The sequence below is a fragment of the Biomphalaria glabrata genome, chromosome 9 (genome assembly GCF_947242115.1).
Source record: "Biomphalaria glabrata chromosome 9, xgBioGlab47.1, whole genome shotgun sequence".
NCBI lineage: Eukaryota > Metazoa > Mollusca > Gastropoda > Planorbidae > Biomphalaria > Biomphalaria glabrata.
Window position 1 is genome coordinate 15,308,202 of NC_074719.1, and position 17,928 is coordinate 15,326,129.

The following is a 17,928-nucleotide window of genomic DNA, read 5'->3' on the forward strand; positions in this document are numbered from 1 at the left end:
TTTTTTTTTCCTAACCTCAAATAAGCATTTATAACTACAATCTGTCCCTTAATTTAACTTTAAAAAAAAAAAAAAAAAAGCCTTCACGACCCCTTAGTTTGGGAGGGGGGGGGTCTCCACAAGGTTGATAGGCATTGACATAACTAAACATTCCATTAAAAGCGCCCATACTTATTTTTTATATGTCTAAATGTCCAGACATACCTACCGTAACCTAACTGTTATAATGAAATGTTTTAGATAGCCCCAAGACTCTACTTTCATTGTAATGTTATTTAAAAATTAAAAATTTCACATTTATTTTTTTAGGCCTTGTCAGCGATTGAGTTAATTCAAGTACATGTGTACAAAAAAACAACTTTGACAAGATATTTAGATTGAAACAAGACAAACAAGAGATAAAAAATTTTACCTTTATTTGAAAGAAACACAATAAAAGTCAAATTATATGATTCATTATATATAAAACAACTAAATAATAGTCTAACTTAGATGCAATTATTCCTTTAACATCAGCCTACAACTAACTACAGTAGGCAACCCTTCCCACCCCCTAAAAAACACTTGTCTACTTGAGTGAACAAAATAGATGTGTTAGAGTGTAATCTTTCAATGCCAAATGAAATAACTCTAGAAGTGAGAACTGTCAAGATTACACACTGGAATAACAGCTGAAGATGCTCAAGACTTTTCTCCCCCCTCCCTCCCCATCAATTATTATAAAACTCTGCAGGCATCAAATTTCTACTTCAGTTAAGTATACATAGGAATTCGACAACTAAAAAAAAATTCACATATGATATAGTCTTCCTATAAAGTTAATTAAATGCTAAACATGAACACCAATATAGGCTAAAAACAATGATGAAAAGTCTCTTCAATATGGAGTTGAAACATATGTCTAAATGTGTCATTTACATTTATTTTAACAAGACAAATTTTGTTTGACTTTTGCTGTTCTGAACATGCCAATCGGCTTTGTTTATAATGATCACAAGTAACAGCATTCAAAAAATATTACCTGAAATATACTAACTAATCTAATAAGTTTACAGACTGTCAGTGAAACTTTGACAGCGAACTGCAGCAAGGAAGTGTAGATTCATTAACCTTAACCATGAGGTTCTCTGCTGAACTTTAAAAGAAAATTGATTCTGGACATTTTGGATCACATTTTAAAAATTCACTCCCCAAAAAATAAGCCAATTCAAATGTATACACATTCCTTACAAAAATGTTCTTGAGACTAGTAATATAAAAATAAAATACTTGACTATAGGAATAATAAAAACAGTAGAGACACAGAAGAGAGTACACAAATCTAAATAAAGAATCCAGCAACAGAGTGTTACTAAGATCTCACACCGTAACACTCACTTCTTGCCTCTGCCTCTACCCCGGCCTCGTCTTGCTGTACCACTTCCTCTGGTCTTGGCAGCCGCTTTAACTGGTTCACTAGCAGCAGGTGTGGCTTGGCCTTCATTTTCATTGTCTGAGGTGACCAAAGAATCTTCTTGTTTCTCATCTGTAGGTACATTCTCTTCAACTTTAAGTTCAGTCACTACATCAGTCTTAGGATCTGATTCATTCTGTTCACTTTCTGCAATTACAACATCTTATTATTCTCCAAAATAGGCTTATCAGTCATGTACAAAATTATTTTTTTTCTAAGACACTGTACAATAGACAACCAATGGCAAATTACAGTTTGCAATTGTTTTTCAAGTTAAACTTCTGACCAAAATTGATTTCATGAATAGGAAACCTTTTCTTTAGTATTGCAGTAGCAGCACAACATCAGCCTAACATAATGTATAAATAGTGTCTACACTTCATCACTATTCAAAATGTAGTTGAATGAATCAGTTATCATTTTTTTGATAAATACAATGTTAAAAAAGATAAGTGACCCTCCCCCAATGGGGTACATTTATTGATTTTCATTTAGATATATTTCAGATTTCAATGAGAATTAAAACAAAGGTTCACCTAAAGGTTTAGAAGTTGGAAATAAAATGTATAAACACAACCACATACACATGTAACAAATAGTACAGGAATACTTACTGTCTTCTATTTCCTTCTGTTCATTTAGCTCCTTTCTGTTGATTTCAACTTGAGCCTCTGCCATTTCACCAGATAAATACACAAAACTGGAGTTGGCATCTGTATCATTCAATCCTGAGTCAGCAGTTATGTTAACATCATCATCATCATCCAGCAAACCGAAATCATCATCCTTAGCCAAGCCACCATCATCATCTAAATCTTCCATGGGCAATGGGTCATCATAATCTTCTTCATCAATATCCTCCTCTACTCTCTCTTCTTTCTCTTTCTTGTTTTCCTCAGTTGCTTCTGATTCTTGTTTGTTGTCTTCTTTTTCAGTGCTTGAAACATCTTTGGATTCCTCATTGGCCTTCTTTTCTGCCTCTGCAGCAGCTTCTTCTGCTAACCTCTTCTCCCTAGCTGCAATCTTAGCTTCTGTCGCCAACTAGAAGAAATAATACATCTGATGGTTATTGTAAAGAAGTTTTAAATTGAAAGCAATGTTTTTTTAACAAAACTTTAAAAGACAGAAAAGAAATTGTAACAATGAAAGTATAGAGGGTTCTTGTAAAAGCTGAAGGTCCAGAATTCTTTTACTAAACATTTTAAGACTTTTTCAAGTTCAAAACATATATTCCAGCAAGATATTCTACCCAGAAAATAAAAGATTTTAAAGCATAGACATCTATGTCTTATCCAGGTAGACAGCATATTGAGCTATTAACACACAAGAATAAACAAATAAGCACACACCTTGCAAACCATGATTACCCATAAATTTCGTATTGTGTTAATACAATTCCAGAATAACTGTATAACTATTAGATTTTCTCCCTTAAATGCAAGTCAGTTAATAAACTGGCTTAGACATTAAATATTCTAAATTTATTTTCACTAGGTTATAAACATTTTATTAAGGGTAAGCATACAAGATAGAAGTCTTAATACACTAACTTTCTTTTAGAAAGGCAACAAATGTAAATAAAAAAAAAAGATATTGAACATGCATCCACCTCTGCCCAGGGGTGCCACCCATGAGACCAAGTAAACCCTGAAACCAGAATTTCCAAATTTTACAAACCCTGAAATCATAAACCCCAAACTTTACCAACCCTGAAACGTACCGCATATACAATTTAGGCACCAAAATTTTACGAAAGAAGAACAGTATTAAATTACTACCTAGATCTATATCATAATATGCCCCCCATGTTTTAAATATGTAATTAGTAAGCCTATCATTATAATAAATAGAGTTTGTGTGTATTTATTGATAAAGCTTGTAATACAAGTTAAGAGGATTTAGTACAATTTTATATTAACAATGTTTGTAAACCCCCCCCCCCCCCCCCAACACAGTTATTTTAAATGATGTTTCTCTCTTAACATTTTTTCCCTCATTATTCATTTAAAGCAGCCTACTTTAATCAACATTGATAAAACTGATTCCATCAATGTACACGCATGGACCTGCAAATCTATTGCAACAAGATAAAATTGATTTTGAGATTTAGTACAGATCTACTCCAAAATGAACATTAAGATTTAGTTTCTAATATTTAAATGTAGACCTAGATGGCTAGAATGTGCTGGACTGCCTATACATAATTATAATTTATTTGTATAAAAAAAAAACTATAAATCTATTGACCAATCGATCTATTTTTTCCAGGCGAATGCAAACTTACTAATTTAATTCTTCAATCATTGATTCTAGTTCTGATCTAAAAACGATATAAATATCCTAAATCTAGATCCTACTTCTATAATACTCTAGACATAGGCTAAGGCTCTATGTCTATATGGAACCTATACAAATTTTAAAATATAAAACACGGGAAAAAAAAAAATTTCTCACTCGTGAATTTTTTTTTCTTTCTATTTCTAGATCTAGGACTAGCCGCTAGGTATGCGAGTAGATCTAGACTATTCTAGACTATATCTATACTAAATACAAGACTTTACAGTCTAGATCAGATCTAGATTGATCATAGAAATAGATCTAGACTCTAAATCGAGCCGATTTGAGGCGCGTTCCGTAGATCTAGAAATTCTCTATAGATCTAGAATGTTTACACTTTTTTGTCACTTAAAAAAAAAATACTGTACCGGTAAATAAAGCTTAGTGCGCATGCAAAGTGAAAGTCTCGCGAATAGCGAGATATGAGACTGGTCGATTTTGTTTAAAAATGGCGGCTCGCGCGTTCGGAACTAACAAACTAAAATTAACGGGGGAAAATGACCAGAAATTTCGAAAAAATCTAAATCAACTAAAACCCTGGATTTTTACAAAATTGTAGAAGGCAAACCCGGAGGGGGGGAAAATCGGACCCTACAAAACCCGGATTTCCGGGTTATTCCGGAAAAGTGGCACCCCTGCCTCTGCCTATTCTACAAACTACAACTCTATAAAAAGTAAGGAATGTAAACCCTACCTTAAATTTCTCATAATGTGTTTCACTCTGACAGTGAGCTCCTTTGGCAGACTTTTCATTGTTATAAAACTTGTGGCAGAGTTTACAAAAGAAACCAGTGACAGGAACAATGTAGCTTAAACCTGGATTAAAGATGGAGAAATTGATTAAGTCATAAAACAGAACACTAGTGTTAAAGTATAATTATTTTCTATTCATCGAGGTATTTTATCAAGGGTTTAAACATCAAATCATCATCTAGAAAATTAAGTTTTCATTAAGAACTCTTAGGATTAGAGGAACACTATGACATGCTATACTACAACACATAGAGAATAATAAGTAATAAAAGTGTTCTTTTTATTAATAAATTAATAGGGCTTCCTGTTTCAGTATGGCAATACTCTCATGAAGTAACCTCCCTAGTACATACTAGCAGCTTGTTGTTCTCAGCCACTTTTTGTTTCATCAACTTTATTATGTTCAATTTGTTATTCCTCTGCATTATTTTAATTTTCATATGTGAGAGTCATTTAAGCATTACAAAATTATTTTCTTTTATTTATATATATTGTCTTTTAACCTTTTTTTTTCTTTTCTTTGCATAATCATTTCACCATTTCCCTTTAAACAAAGCCAAATAGAATATATACTAAAATAAAAAGGTAAGTTTTAGTCAGGGCCAGTCCTACAGATTGCGGGGCCCTATGTGAAACGGATCGCACTGGGCCCATTCTGGGTTGTGATAAGGATAATAAGAGAAAATTAAGATTTTGTATTACAAAATAAATTCGTCTTTGCATTTTATTCATTCTTTAATAAGTACAAAATCAATGTTAAATTAACTTTACAAGCCATCTACAGTAGATAATAGTTTTCCAACAAAAAGCCAATAAACATTCAGATCTGCCTTTCAGATTTTTATCGACTAGCAAAATATCGCTTTTTTTAAGAGGTCGAGATAGATTTAGATTAATATTTGTATGCCAGTCATTTTGCCAATGACTATTAAAGTAAATTAATAATTTGAACTTCTTGCTTTATTATTACATTTTTATTAAATGAAAACTGACAATGTCGGGGTTTTTTTTATCGCTAGTAGGATTGGCGTTCTCCATATTGAATAGCAATCTGAAATAATTTTGTCTGTTTTTAAAGCGATTTGCATCAGTTTTCAGAAGATTTTAATAATTTCAGGAGATTTTCATGACTTTTTCATATATTTCACAATTTCAGGAGAAATGCAGGAACCCTTTAATTATAAGTTAAAATTGTTTAATTTAATAATTTACACCTAGAATTCGGGCGGGGCTTATGAAAGTGCGGGTTCCACAGTGGCCTAAGACCAGGCCTCTTTACAGTCTAATACATTTTACTTCTTCCTGAAAGATTCAAACCCTATGAAAATCCAATGTGTTCATCTAGTTATTAGAGATTTCAATTGCAATAAGTCATTGGTTTTCCTGGCTGATTCAAATTCTATTCTTTAAATTTTTTTAAAGTATATTTTTTCTAAATAACAACTTTCAGTTTACCCATGAAAGTTAATTGAACTAGCAAAGACAAAAAAAAAAAGGGTTGGTGTTAGCATGTATATTATAGTACAATTTTATATCATCTTTATACATTGTAAAGAGGGCACAACTTACCAACAGTCTTTTCAGCATTGTATTCAGGTATGGTTAAATCCTCCTCATCCTCCTGCTTTTTCTGGAAATCACAAAAAGACAAAATGCAAACTAGTTCAAAGTAAAAGTGCAAAATAGGATAACTCTGTATCAACTAAAATGTTCACCTTTGCTTTCTGCTCCCTTTCTTTCTCTCTTCTGGATCTGTCCCTGGAAGTGCTCCTTCTTCTGTGTTTCTTAAACAAAAAACACAAGACCAGATACTATTAAAAATCATTTTTTTTTAACAATCATTAAGAAAAATTCATTGCACAACATCCAAAATTGATTAGAGGAAAGCTTTGTTTTCCATGTCATGTTTGATTCTAAGACTTTGATAACACAGAACTGAATCATTTCTTTTAATCAGAAAGATGCAAAACTTGTCCTTTCTACTTTCATTAAAAAAAAAAAAAAAAAAAATTTATTTCGAAAAGGAACAAAACTAATTCTCACCTCAGATCTTCTGTCTCTACTACGGCTCCTAGATCTACGTCTTTCCTTTTCATCCTTTTTCTTTCCAAATATTTCAGCATTCTTTGAAACAAAAAAAAAAATGTTTATTGCAAGATTAAGATTCTTTTTTTCACACACAAAATAAAACAGCTAACAAACAAAAAACAACATAAATTTGAACAAACAGAATTTTATTTTTTTAATTCTTGGTTTAATATATTATTTTAAGGTTTGAGGAATTTATTTTTATTTTAAGTGTATTTTGCTTGCCTTTTTGTGTTCATCAGTCTCTCTGTGTTCTAAAACCTCAGTAAAGTTTTTAAAGTCATGAACTTTACACCAGCCACATCCTCTGGTCACTTGAAGTTGTCTTTGCTGTCAACAAAGAACTCTTGATGAAATAAACTAATGATTGCTAACAGAATTAAGATAGCTTACATTAAGTACACTTACAGTGTGAATCTTGGAGAATCTGTGTCTCTCCCAAGGAATAGTCAAACTGTTGTTACAAATCTTGCAGAAGTAGTCAGGATTCAAACTTTGGTAAAATAAGAGAAAAGCTTAGAATTAGATTTCTAGTTAAAAAACTAACAAATACAAGAGCTAACAAAAAAAAAAAAAAGAAAGTAAATAACGTTTCTGTGGCATTTTACATCTGGAGAGACAATCCTTTCCCTTTGCTACTTCTCAGATGATGATCATTGATACAAAACTGCAGGCATCAGTAATTGCCAGACACTGTAGCACTTTCACCCTTCTTTCTACTATATTCTGTATGCCATCTGCAATCCTGGACCATTTCCTTTATGTTTGCTCTCTACCTGGATCTATCCAGTGCCTCATTTTTTCCAACTGTTGATGTCAATTTAAAGTGCATTGGTTGTTTTTTTGCTTACATCAGTGGGAAACTTGTGGCTCTCCTGCCTTTTATTGGATCACTATACAGAATGTCTTGTGGGAGTCAACCTTGCAGCATTCCATGAACATGTCCAAGCCAACCTCAGTATCTACTGTAGATAACACTATGGATGTCCTGGCACCCTGCTCTTAAGCATCAGAGGTGGAAGGTAAGCATTTTCCTACCAAGAGTACGTTGATCCTGTTTAACTACCATGCTCATCACACTTTGGTAGTGTTAGTCAGCAAGGTATAGTCTCACATTCTATTCTGCAGCTTGCCTTGGCTATCCTGTTCTTGATGTCTTTAACATGTAGCACATCGTTGAAATGATGGGAGCCAATATAGCAAAAAATGGTCACAATTTCTCATAAACACGATAAACATTGAACTCAAAGATGTTTAAAAAAAATCTCTGTAAGAGCTTCAATGTAAATCAGCACACCTGTTTAAAAGTTATCAATTATTTAGGAAAAAAAGAAAATTCTCACCCTCCTCTACCCCCTTCAATTTTACGCAAATGCTCCTCAGCCTTAATCCTAAATTTGAGCTGATTGCTCTTCATCTGATGCATGGTAAGCACACTGTTCATCAGTTGTGTATGTTTGGGGCTATTCAGATGTCTTCTAAAACTCTCTTCATCATAAAGGGTCTTGTTACAAACATGACAATACAGGTTGCTATCTCTGTCATGCACCTGTATATATACAAAAACATTGGAAACAAATATATAATATAATATACTTGAGATTATAAAGAAATATATAATTTAAAGATTATTTATAAACAAATATAGGCCTATAGTTAAAAGTGTGTTAAAAAATAACTAATAAGAAATGCATTTGGAAAATGAACGTTGGCTTAAAACAAGAGCAATGCATTAAAACAGTTACATTAGTTTGGACTTTTTTTTCTCACTGTCTACAATATTTCAAACACAATATCTACTTGACTTACATCGTCATCTGTAGGTTCAGCAGGATTATAAACATCATCTCTGTCTCGATCTAAACAAAGCACCAAGAGAGAACTTAAAAAATGTTGTTGTTTTTACTTCTAATGACAAGTTGTATATTGTACTTCTGAAGCTTACGATTGTTCAACTATTACAATACTTTTAGATTCATATACTAAATTCTAAACAGAGCAATGTGCACTTTGAATAAAAGGGCACTCTTAAAATTTTTTTTACAATTTTACATTTTAAAATAGATAAAAGAATCCACTTAAATTTTAATTAAATAAAAGTACTTTGACCTATTTTCTCAAAATTCATTCCAAAAAAAAAAGAAAAAAAAAAAAACAAAAAAAAATAAAATAAATTCATTATATTAATTTCAACACAAAAAAAAAAAAAAAAAATCCAAAGTTTAAAGGATAATGTGCTGCTAACAAAGCAAGCCTCCAGTACTGTTTGATTTGATAGAACAACGGAAAAGAAAGACTGAAATAATAGATTCAGTAAACAAAAACTGACAGGTGAAAACCTGAAATCTTGGTAAATTTTAAAAAGTAACATCAGGTATTGGAGATGAAACAATGATGAATATATAGATTAGCTGCAGTGAATCTAGTGATTTATGTTTTACTTTAAAGTTAAAAATATCTGAGAACATCACCACCTGAAGTGAAACCTTTTCTTTTGTGTATGGCTTTGTCATAAGTGAGCACATTCACTTAACTTTCCATTTAGTTAGCTTTCCTTTTTTTTCCTTGTGTTGTTCAGATATGGAGAAAATAGAATTGTGAAAGCAGAAACAGTGAATAATGAACCATAAGGTATCAATACCCACAATGAAGAAAACTCATCCGCACTTCTGCAGAAAGAAAAGGGTTTTACCTGAATCCCAACGACTATTATGTTTTCTATCTCGACTTTCACCGCTTCTGCCGCTGTCTCTGCCTCTAGACCTATCCCTATCGCCACCTCTCTGAAGATCCAAGTAGAAGTGAAGAGAGAATGGTGGCCAATAAAGGGAAGGCGCAATGAAGAAGAAAAATGACAGCATACAAAAAAATATTCAATCAAAATCTTCAACAGCTTGAACATGTAGGTCATTGCTTTGAAATCTAAGAAAACTGACATTTTACTTTGTAAGTTCAACATCAAGACAGAAATTATCTTGAATATGTGGAATGCTAATAAAAAAGTGTATTAGTTTCCTGCTGAAAATACAATTTAACAGGTAATAAAACAGTCATTCACATTCTTGAAAATAAAAAATTGTCAAAATCTGAGAATATAAAGTAGCAAAAAAAGAGAGATGAAAAGTGTAAAAACTTAAGTTTGTAAAGCTATTTTAGTGAAGGGAACTGAATTAGAGTTGACATCAGTTTCTTCAGGTTTAATGAATTTCATCTTTTAAAAACCTCCATCCTTTTACAAGGCTCAAGGATCAATACAGTAAAGAAAAGCAGAATTGTGCTCTAAATTTCTAATAAAATATGTCATTTCAGATATTATATCCTAAGTAATGAAAAAAAAAAAAATAAAGCATATATATAAATATTTTTTAAGTTATATAAATAACTAACACTATCAATGATATTTATAATACATTTGAGGGTCTCACCCCAGGAGAATCATAGCGTCTTCTTTTGAAATCATTATCTCTACCGTTCCCACTTAGCCGCTTGCGGTCATTTCTCATTCCACCAACATTTCTGCCTCCCATTCCACCAGAGTAGCCTTGAGATTGCTGCTGGAGAAAGGAAATGTTTCCCAATGATCCATCTCCATATCCACCAGCACGACTGAGTCCCGCTTGTTGCTGGAGAAGCTGTTGCATGAGCAGAAGTTGACTGACTTGTGAGTTGACCATTGGCTCATAGGAACCACCACCTCCACCATAGCCAGGACCTTCTCCTAAGAGTCCATCTCCTATTCCACCTAGCAATATATCCAAAAGTTGTAGAATATATTTCAAAAGTAAAAGAAATCTTACATGTAATTTAATATTTTTTTAAAGCTTTTTCAATACAAATGAGAAAAAGTTGTTTAATTGAAAATTAAATTAAACTTAAAGGGTCCAGTTGAAATGATATAATATAATAATATATAATATATAAAAATTAAGTAAGGAGTTTTTTTACAATTATTTTTACCTCGATAGCTAGGGCGCCTATCTCTGCCACTGTGTCGTTGTCTGTTCATATTGTTATTCTGCTTTAAAATAAAAATATATTATATTTAAACTAATTTTTTTATGTAATTTAAGTAACATAATACAACAATAATTAATATTAAATTAAAAATACTATATTTTAACTGGGGTCTGAACACACAAAAAAAAAAGGGTAAAATTCAGATCTCCACATTGGCACATGCCTGACTGAGTGGGAAAGAACAAAGATCTTTCACAAAATGAATTGTTTACTAGAAAGAAATTAACACATTACTACACTATCACCAGATCTAGATATATTATAATATAAATAATATAATTATTATAATCATGCATAATATCGCCTATTACCGAAATAATCATTAAATTGACTTTTTATTGAGTAGCTGTTCTGTAGTCACAGATTAATAATAAATTACTGTAGACGTTACTATTTAATAATGATAATAACGAGACTGTCTTGATCAAGGTAGACATATATAACTAACTTTTATTTCCGTCCGATTCTTTGCTTTCGCATAAAACATAATCAACAAACAATGACGTAATATCTTCTAATATTAACACATCCTTCCTTTTGAAGCTATCATCACATCCTTCCTTTTAAAGTTCTTAATACTTATATTTACAAGGAATTTTGACAACTCGACCACTTCTGGTTGTCTTGACCGGCACAGCAAGTTCTCTAGATGTCGGTTTATAATTGTCTGTTTCTTTTGTTCTAACAGTTTGCTGTTCATTGTCTTCGTCGGTGTCATAGTACCCAGAGATGTCTTCTTCGTAGCTCTTGTTTATAAACCGTTGATTTCGTCTGTATGTTTTCCCATCATTTGTCTTTATGATGTAAGATCTGGGTGATGGATGTTTCTTAATGACGACTGCTTTCTGCCATGTTTGTCCTAGATGAACTCTCACCTTCTCCCTGACAGAGTAGTCTTTAGGTAACCTTGCTTTTGCATCGTACCTCACTTTGCTTTTCCTCTGTCGTTCGTTGAGTAATGTCTCTGCATTTTCAGCTACCGATGGTTTCAATAGTTTGGGATCAGTTGGAATGATGTCCCTGAGTCTTCTACTCATCAGCAGTTGTGATGGCGAATAAAGCAGTCCGCTTATCGGAGTATTTCTATACTCGAGCATAGCGAGATATGGATCTTTCCCACTATTGTATGCTTTGTTGAATATCTGCTTTACGATACCAACATACACCTCACTTTGTCCATTTGATTGAGGGTATCTGGGACTTGATGTTGTTATCTTGAAACCCCATTCAGAAGCAAACTCTCTATATTGATAGCTATTGAATGGCATATTGTCGCTCACTATTTCTTCTGGTATGCCATGTCTAGCAAAAATACCTTTCATTGCCCTGATAACACATTCTGCTGTTTTGTTCTCCAGTCGTTTTATTTCAGGGTATTTAGAGAAATAGTCCACAACTAGCAAATAGTCATTGTTTCGCCATTCAAACAAATCTGTCGCAACCTTTTTCCATGGTCTGTCTGGTACAGCATGAGGTAGCAATTTTTCCTTCACATTATTTCTTTTGAACGTTGCACATGATGCGCATTTCATTATTGTCGAAAAAATATCTTTAGACAATCCTGGCCAAAACACACTCTGTTTTGCCTTCGATCTGGTTTTCTCAAGACCAAAATGACCTATGTGCAACTTGTCGAGAATTTCATTTCTCATACTTGAAGGAATTATAATTCTGTTCTCATAAAACAATATTCCATTCTCTTCATGAATACTGTCTTTAAATGACCAATACACTTTCACTGTTTCATGAACTTGAGTTTTTATCTTTGGCCAACCTTCTCTGACATAATTCATTACAAGTTTTAATTTAGCATCAGATTCAGTTTTCCTTCTAATTTCAATAATCTTCTGATCACTTCCCGGAAACTGCTGTTGCGCTATGAATTCTCATAACCATGTCATCATTTGAATTTGATTGTTCTTGACCATTGATGTACGCATGCGATAACGTATCAGCTATTTGCATTTTTGAACCTGGAGTGTAAGTTACTGTTAATTGATATCTCAACAGTCTTAACATCATCAACTGAAGTCTTGGTGAAATCTTATGTAAAGGCTTAGTCACAATAGTTTGCAAAGGTTTGTGATCTGATTGTACAGTCACAGTTCTTCCAAAAATATAATGGTGAAAATGTTCAGCTGCAAACACTATAGCTAACGTTTCCTTTTCTATTTGTGCATATCTACACTCTGTTTCTGTCAATGATCTTGACGTATACGCAACTGGTTTATCTTCTTGCATTAAACATGCTACCAACCCTTTAGAAGAAGCGTCACACTGAATAGTAACTGGCTTTTCAGGGTTAAACAATTGCAGAACTGGAGCTTCACTAAGTGTTTTCTTTATTAGTTGGAAAGCATTTTCTTGCTCTGCATTCCACTGCCACAATACATCTTTCTTTAGCAATTCACGCAATGGACTGGTAATTGTTGACATGTTTGGAATGAAACTTGACAGAAAGTTCAACATCCCTAGCAGTCTTTGAATTCCTGTTCGATCTGTTGGTGCTGGCATCTCCATTATTGCTTTGATTTTAGCTGGATCTGGACGAATACCATCTGCTCCAATTTGTCTTTCGAGATAATTAACACCAGAAAGTTTATATTGTATCTTGTTCTTGTTGAACTTTACATTGTTCTTTCTAGCTCTCTCCAGAACATTTTCAAAAATTTGATCATGTTCTTTTTCATCTTTTGCTACAATCAGCATGTCATCTGACATGATATGTACACCTGGGATGTCTCCGAATACTTGATAAGCACGTTTCTGTAATACTTCACTAGCTGAGGATATACCAAAAGGCATTCTCAAGAATCTGTATCTTCCAAACGGAGTATTGAATGTACATAAATAAGAGCTTGGTTCATCCAACTCAACTTGCCAATATGCATCCTTTTGATCAAGTATACTAAACACTTTTGCTGCTCCCAGTGAACTATTGATTTGATCAAATGTTGGTATAGTGAAATGTTCTCTCATTATATATTTGTTCAGTTCTCGGGAATCTAAACACAACCTCAAAGAATTATCTTTCTTCTTTGCTATAACCAAGTTATGAACCCATTCTGTTGGTTCATCAACTTCTGTGATCACTCCATCTTGTTGCATTTGTGTGAGTTTTCTTTTTAATTCTTCATAGAGTGATGGTGCAACTCTGCGCGCACATTGAATAACTGGTTTTGCATCTGACGTCAGTTTAATGTGATACTTCATTTTGTATGTACCGAGTCCTTCGAATACTTGCTTATATTTTTTCATCAACACTTGTGGAACTTCATTTTGTTGCTTGACATCGTGTACTTCAACATTTCTCTTTGCCTCAATTAGTTTTAAAGCAATAGATGTCTTCAGACCTAGTATAGGATTTATACTTTTCTTGATCACGTACAGATCATCTTTAACTTCTACATCGCCGACTTTAAATGTGACCGATGCAACTCCCTTCATTTCTAATGCTTCATCCCCCAATGCTCGTAGGGTAGTATTTGAATTCTTTAACTGAGTATCAGTTTCTAAATTGTTCCACGTTGACTCTGATACCACATTAGCTTGTGCTCCTGTGTCAATCTTCATTTTGACTATTTTTCCCATAATATTGACATCAACCATCCAAACTTTGACATTGTTGTCAGTACCAATTGCCTCAAACCACAACTCATTTACTTGGCTTGCTTGACTTTCATCTTCCAGTGAATCAACAGCCTTGAAGTGTTTCGACCGACATTTTACAGCGAAATGATTTCTTTTTTTACATTTTCGGCATGTCTGTCCGAATGCTGGGCAATTGTATTTTCTGTGAGATCCACCACAAGATCTGCAATCTCTAATGAGACTTGTTACATGATTCTTTGCCATATTTTCCTGTGAGGTTTTGACTGGCTTTCTATCTTCTGTCTTCTTTAATTTATTAGCAGCATCCACATGTAGTCCTTTCATATCTATCATTTGGTTCTGGGTATGCTCGTCAGCACGAATTATGCTTGCTGCTTTCTCTAGTTAAGTCTACATCTCTCAGAAGTCTCTCTCTCACTCGATCCGACTGTATGCCACATACCAATCGATCTCTGATGAGTTCATCTCGAAGGTTGTCAAACTTGCATTCTTTTGCCAAATTCTTTAACTCATTATAATACTGTTCAAACGTTTCTCCGTCTTTCTGCTTTCTTGAAAAGAATTTAAATCTGTCATACACAGTGTTGGACTTAGGCAAAAAATAATTCTGAAACCTTTCAATTACTTTGTCTACAGTCTCATCTTCACATACTTGAAAAGTATTGTAGATGTCTCGAGCGGGTTCACCGATCAGGTGTAACAATAAAGCTTTCTTCACTGGCTCGGGCTTCGTATTTTTTTCAGTGGCAACCATAAACAGTTCAAAACTTTGTCTCCATTTTTTCCATCTTTCAGATAGATTACCGTCTAGTGACAATGGTTTAGGAGGATCGAATAATTCCATTATTCGTACAGATTCTAGATTCTATGTCTAGATCTAGATCTAATAACATGAACTAACGACACCACAAATAAAATGTACTTTTAGCAATTTAGAAACCACTAGATCTAAATCTACCTGTTACCAGCACTTTAAAGCAATGTGACACTTAATCTAACACCAGATCTGACACAAGATCTGAAAACAAATCTGACACCATGTTCTGTTGTCACAGATTAATAATAAATTACTGTAGACGTTACTATTTAATAATGATAATAGCGAGACTGTCTTGATCAAGGTAGACATATATAACTAACTTTTATTTCCGTCCGATTCTTTGCTTTCGCATAAAACATAAACAACAAACAATGACATAATATCTTCTAATATTAACACAGTAGCCTAACAATAGTTTGAAAATGATTCTAAATGAATAGTAGATCTATCAGTATCATTTTGTATCAAATCAATGTAACTATTAGTAACTATTTAGTCTATTACTATCATTATCATAGTTCTTAGACATTTTTAGTAATAATAAATAGACTATTTCACTAATAATTGTCACTAGATCTAGATGTCTATCTAATTCTAATCTACGTTTAATTAGACTAGTTTAGTACTAGAGGTCTAGAAGTCTAGATCTAGTAGTTTAGTAATTAGTTATAGTTTATTTAGTTATTAAAATACTCTCTAGTCTCTAGTGACTCTAGACCTAGCCTAGACTAGAGTGACTAGACTGACTCTACTCTGTCTCTAGACAGTCTAGACTTTACTCTTAGTCAGTCTTAGTAGAGTAGTAGATCTAGTGAATCTAGTGATAGACTAGATCAGTTACTAATAATAAGTACTAGTAGATCTATAACATAGTATAAGTCTATATACTATATTACTATATGATATCATCATATAATATATTAAATATATGATAGTTACATAGATCTAGTATCATCATGATATGAATTATGTATGAATCTAGATCTAAGTTCTATTTTCCAGATAGATCTAAATAGAATGAAATTACCAAATAGAGTAGATCTAACTTTAAATTAGGGTTTATTTATTCAATGCTACTGAGAAATGAAAATAAAAGATATTGACAATTTAAAACGTTTATTGTCATATGCGCATGCGCGTTCTTCACCCTTCATTGACAACTTTAAAATAATGGTTCCGTAAGGCTGTTATAGCCGGAAGTGGAAATTGTTCAAATCCGAAACTAATGATGGTGTTTTTGGTCTTTAGCAATGTAGTGCTCTGGTTAAAAAGTGTGTTTTTTTTTATTTGAGATATGAAATTTAAATTTTGATGACGGAGAAATTTAATTTAAACAAGTGCCTCGAGTGAGAGTTTCTTCGTGGCTCATGGTAATGGAATTTGAGAATTTTATGTGAAGTAGCCAAACTCAACGCCAACTGATTCATGTCTCGACTCCATATTGAAAAACTGCTGCAAAACATTTTTTGACGTCCAGATTTTCTGTAGAAGAAGAAATCATAAAGAGAAGAAGGGGCTGGATTGGACATACTTAGCGCAAATCGCTAACTAGCATCACGAGGCAGACATTGATAAAAAAAAAAAAAAAAACCGCAAGACAAGTGAAAGAGAGGGCACCCGGCGACGCGAACTAGAAGCAGACACATTCATGTTTGGTTACACCTGGAACAAGATGGAAATGATGGCCGAGGACTATCTAGATCTATTTTTGGCGGTCCACACTCCAATAGAGGTGACGGGCTTTAAGTAAGTCTGTCTGTGGAATTTACGTCTCGAGAGAGGCCAATCCTTGATACACAGTTGCGGTCACGGGTTTGGCCAATGTAATAAACCAGGCGCCGTTGCATTTTCACCTTTCTTTCTACTACTGTTGTGTATGGCATCTGCAATCCGGGACCCTTCCTTTATGCTCTCTCGCTCCTTGTGGATTGATCCAGTGCCACTCAACACCAAACTGCAAGCGAAAGCCAAGTTGATTTCGGTTGTTGATTTCACATGTGTGTGTGTCTTATCTTATCTTATATAATACAGACGTTACTTCAAAAAAAAAAAAAGATGATTACGTCCTACGCGTCATGCATTTAGTCATGCATATTAACCAATGACTTAAATTCTGCCAAGTCACTGGTTTTCCTGGCTAGCTCAGGCAACCCATTCCATGCTCTAATAGCACTAGGAAAGAAGGAGTATTTGTACAAATTTGTCCTAGCATATGGGACGAGGAATGTGCCTTTATCTTTGTGTCTTTCAGAGTATTTTATTAAATTTTGTTTTTGTATTTGAAGATTATGGTTCAGTGTTTTATGTATGATTGCTACTTTACTTTTGAGCCTTCTGTCCTGAAGGCTTTCTAAATTTAGTGATTTTACTAAAGGTGTTACTCTAGTCAAATGTGAATATGTGTTTGTTATGAATCTCACTGCTCTATTTTGTGTCTGTTCCAGTTTCTTAATGTTTTCTTGAGTTGAGGGGTCCCAAACGGAGGATGCATATTCTATTATTGGCCTAACCAAGGTTAAATAACATTTTAGTTTTATGTTCTTATTTGATTTATAGAAATTTCTTTTAATAAATCCTAATGCTTTGTTTGATTTTTTGTAGTTTCATCAATATGTGGATTCCATGATAGTTTTTCATTTATTATAACACCTAGGTATTTTGCGTTTTTAGTCTGTGTTACTGGTTTGCCATGAATAAGATAAGTGGAATTAATTTGTTTAAGTTTTTTGTTACTCTTAACAACTGACATTTTTCTGGGTGGAAAGACATCCTCCAATTTGATTCCCATTTCTGTAATTCATCTAATTCTCTTTGTAAAATATCTGTGTCTTGTTGTTTTTATTGTTCT

The 17,928-nt window shown here is 33.3% G+C and overlaps 1 protein-coding gene across 2 annotated transcripts; it reads right to left on the bottom strand.

Annotated features, from left to right (window-relative positions):
• Positions 1-401: 401 nt before the first annotated feature.
• Positions 402-16,259, bottom strand: LOC106068333 (zinc finger protein on ecdysone puffs-like). 2 transcript variants are annotated; one of them, XM_056041669.1, is made up of 14 exons: positions 16,108-16,259; positions 10,589-10,646; positions 10,057-10,373; positions 9,324-9,414; positions 8,441-8,490; positions 7,975-8,180; positions 7,040-7,124; positions 6,857-6,961; positions 6,587-6,667; positions 6,259-6,327; positions 6,113-6,173; positions 4,485-4,606; positions 2,068-2,494; positions 402-1,600 (listed from the first exon to the last, which is right to left on the bottom strand). In XM_056041669.1, the coding sequence occupies exons 2-14, from the start codon at positions 10,635-10,637 to the stop codon at positions 1,374-1,376; spliced, it is 1,890 nt and encodes a 629-aa protein (XP_055897644.1). In that variant the 5' UTR covers positions 10,638-10,646; positions 16,108-16,259; the 3' UTR covers positions 402-1,373. The 2 variants fall into 2 exon arrangements, with proteins under 2 accessions (XP_055897644.1, XP_013083120.2); XM_013227666.2 differs by having other exon boundaries at positions 10,589-10,649; positions 16,108-16,249.
• Between the last annotated feature and the right edge of the window lie 1,669 nt (positions 16,260-17,928).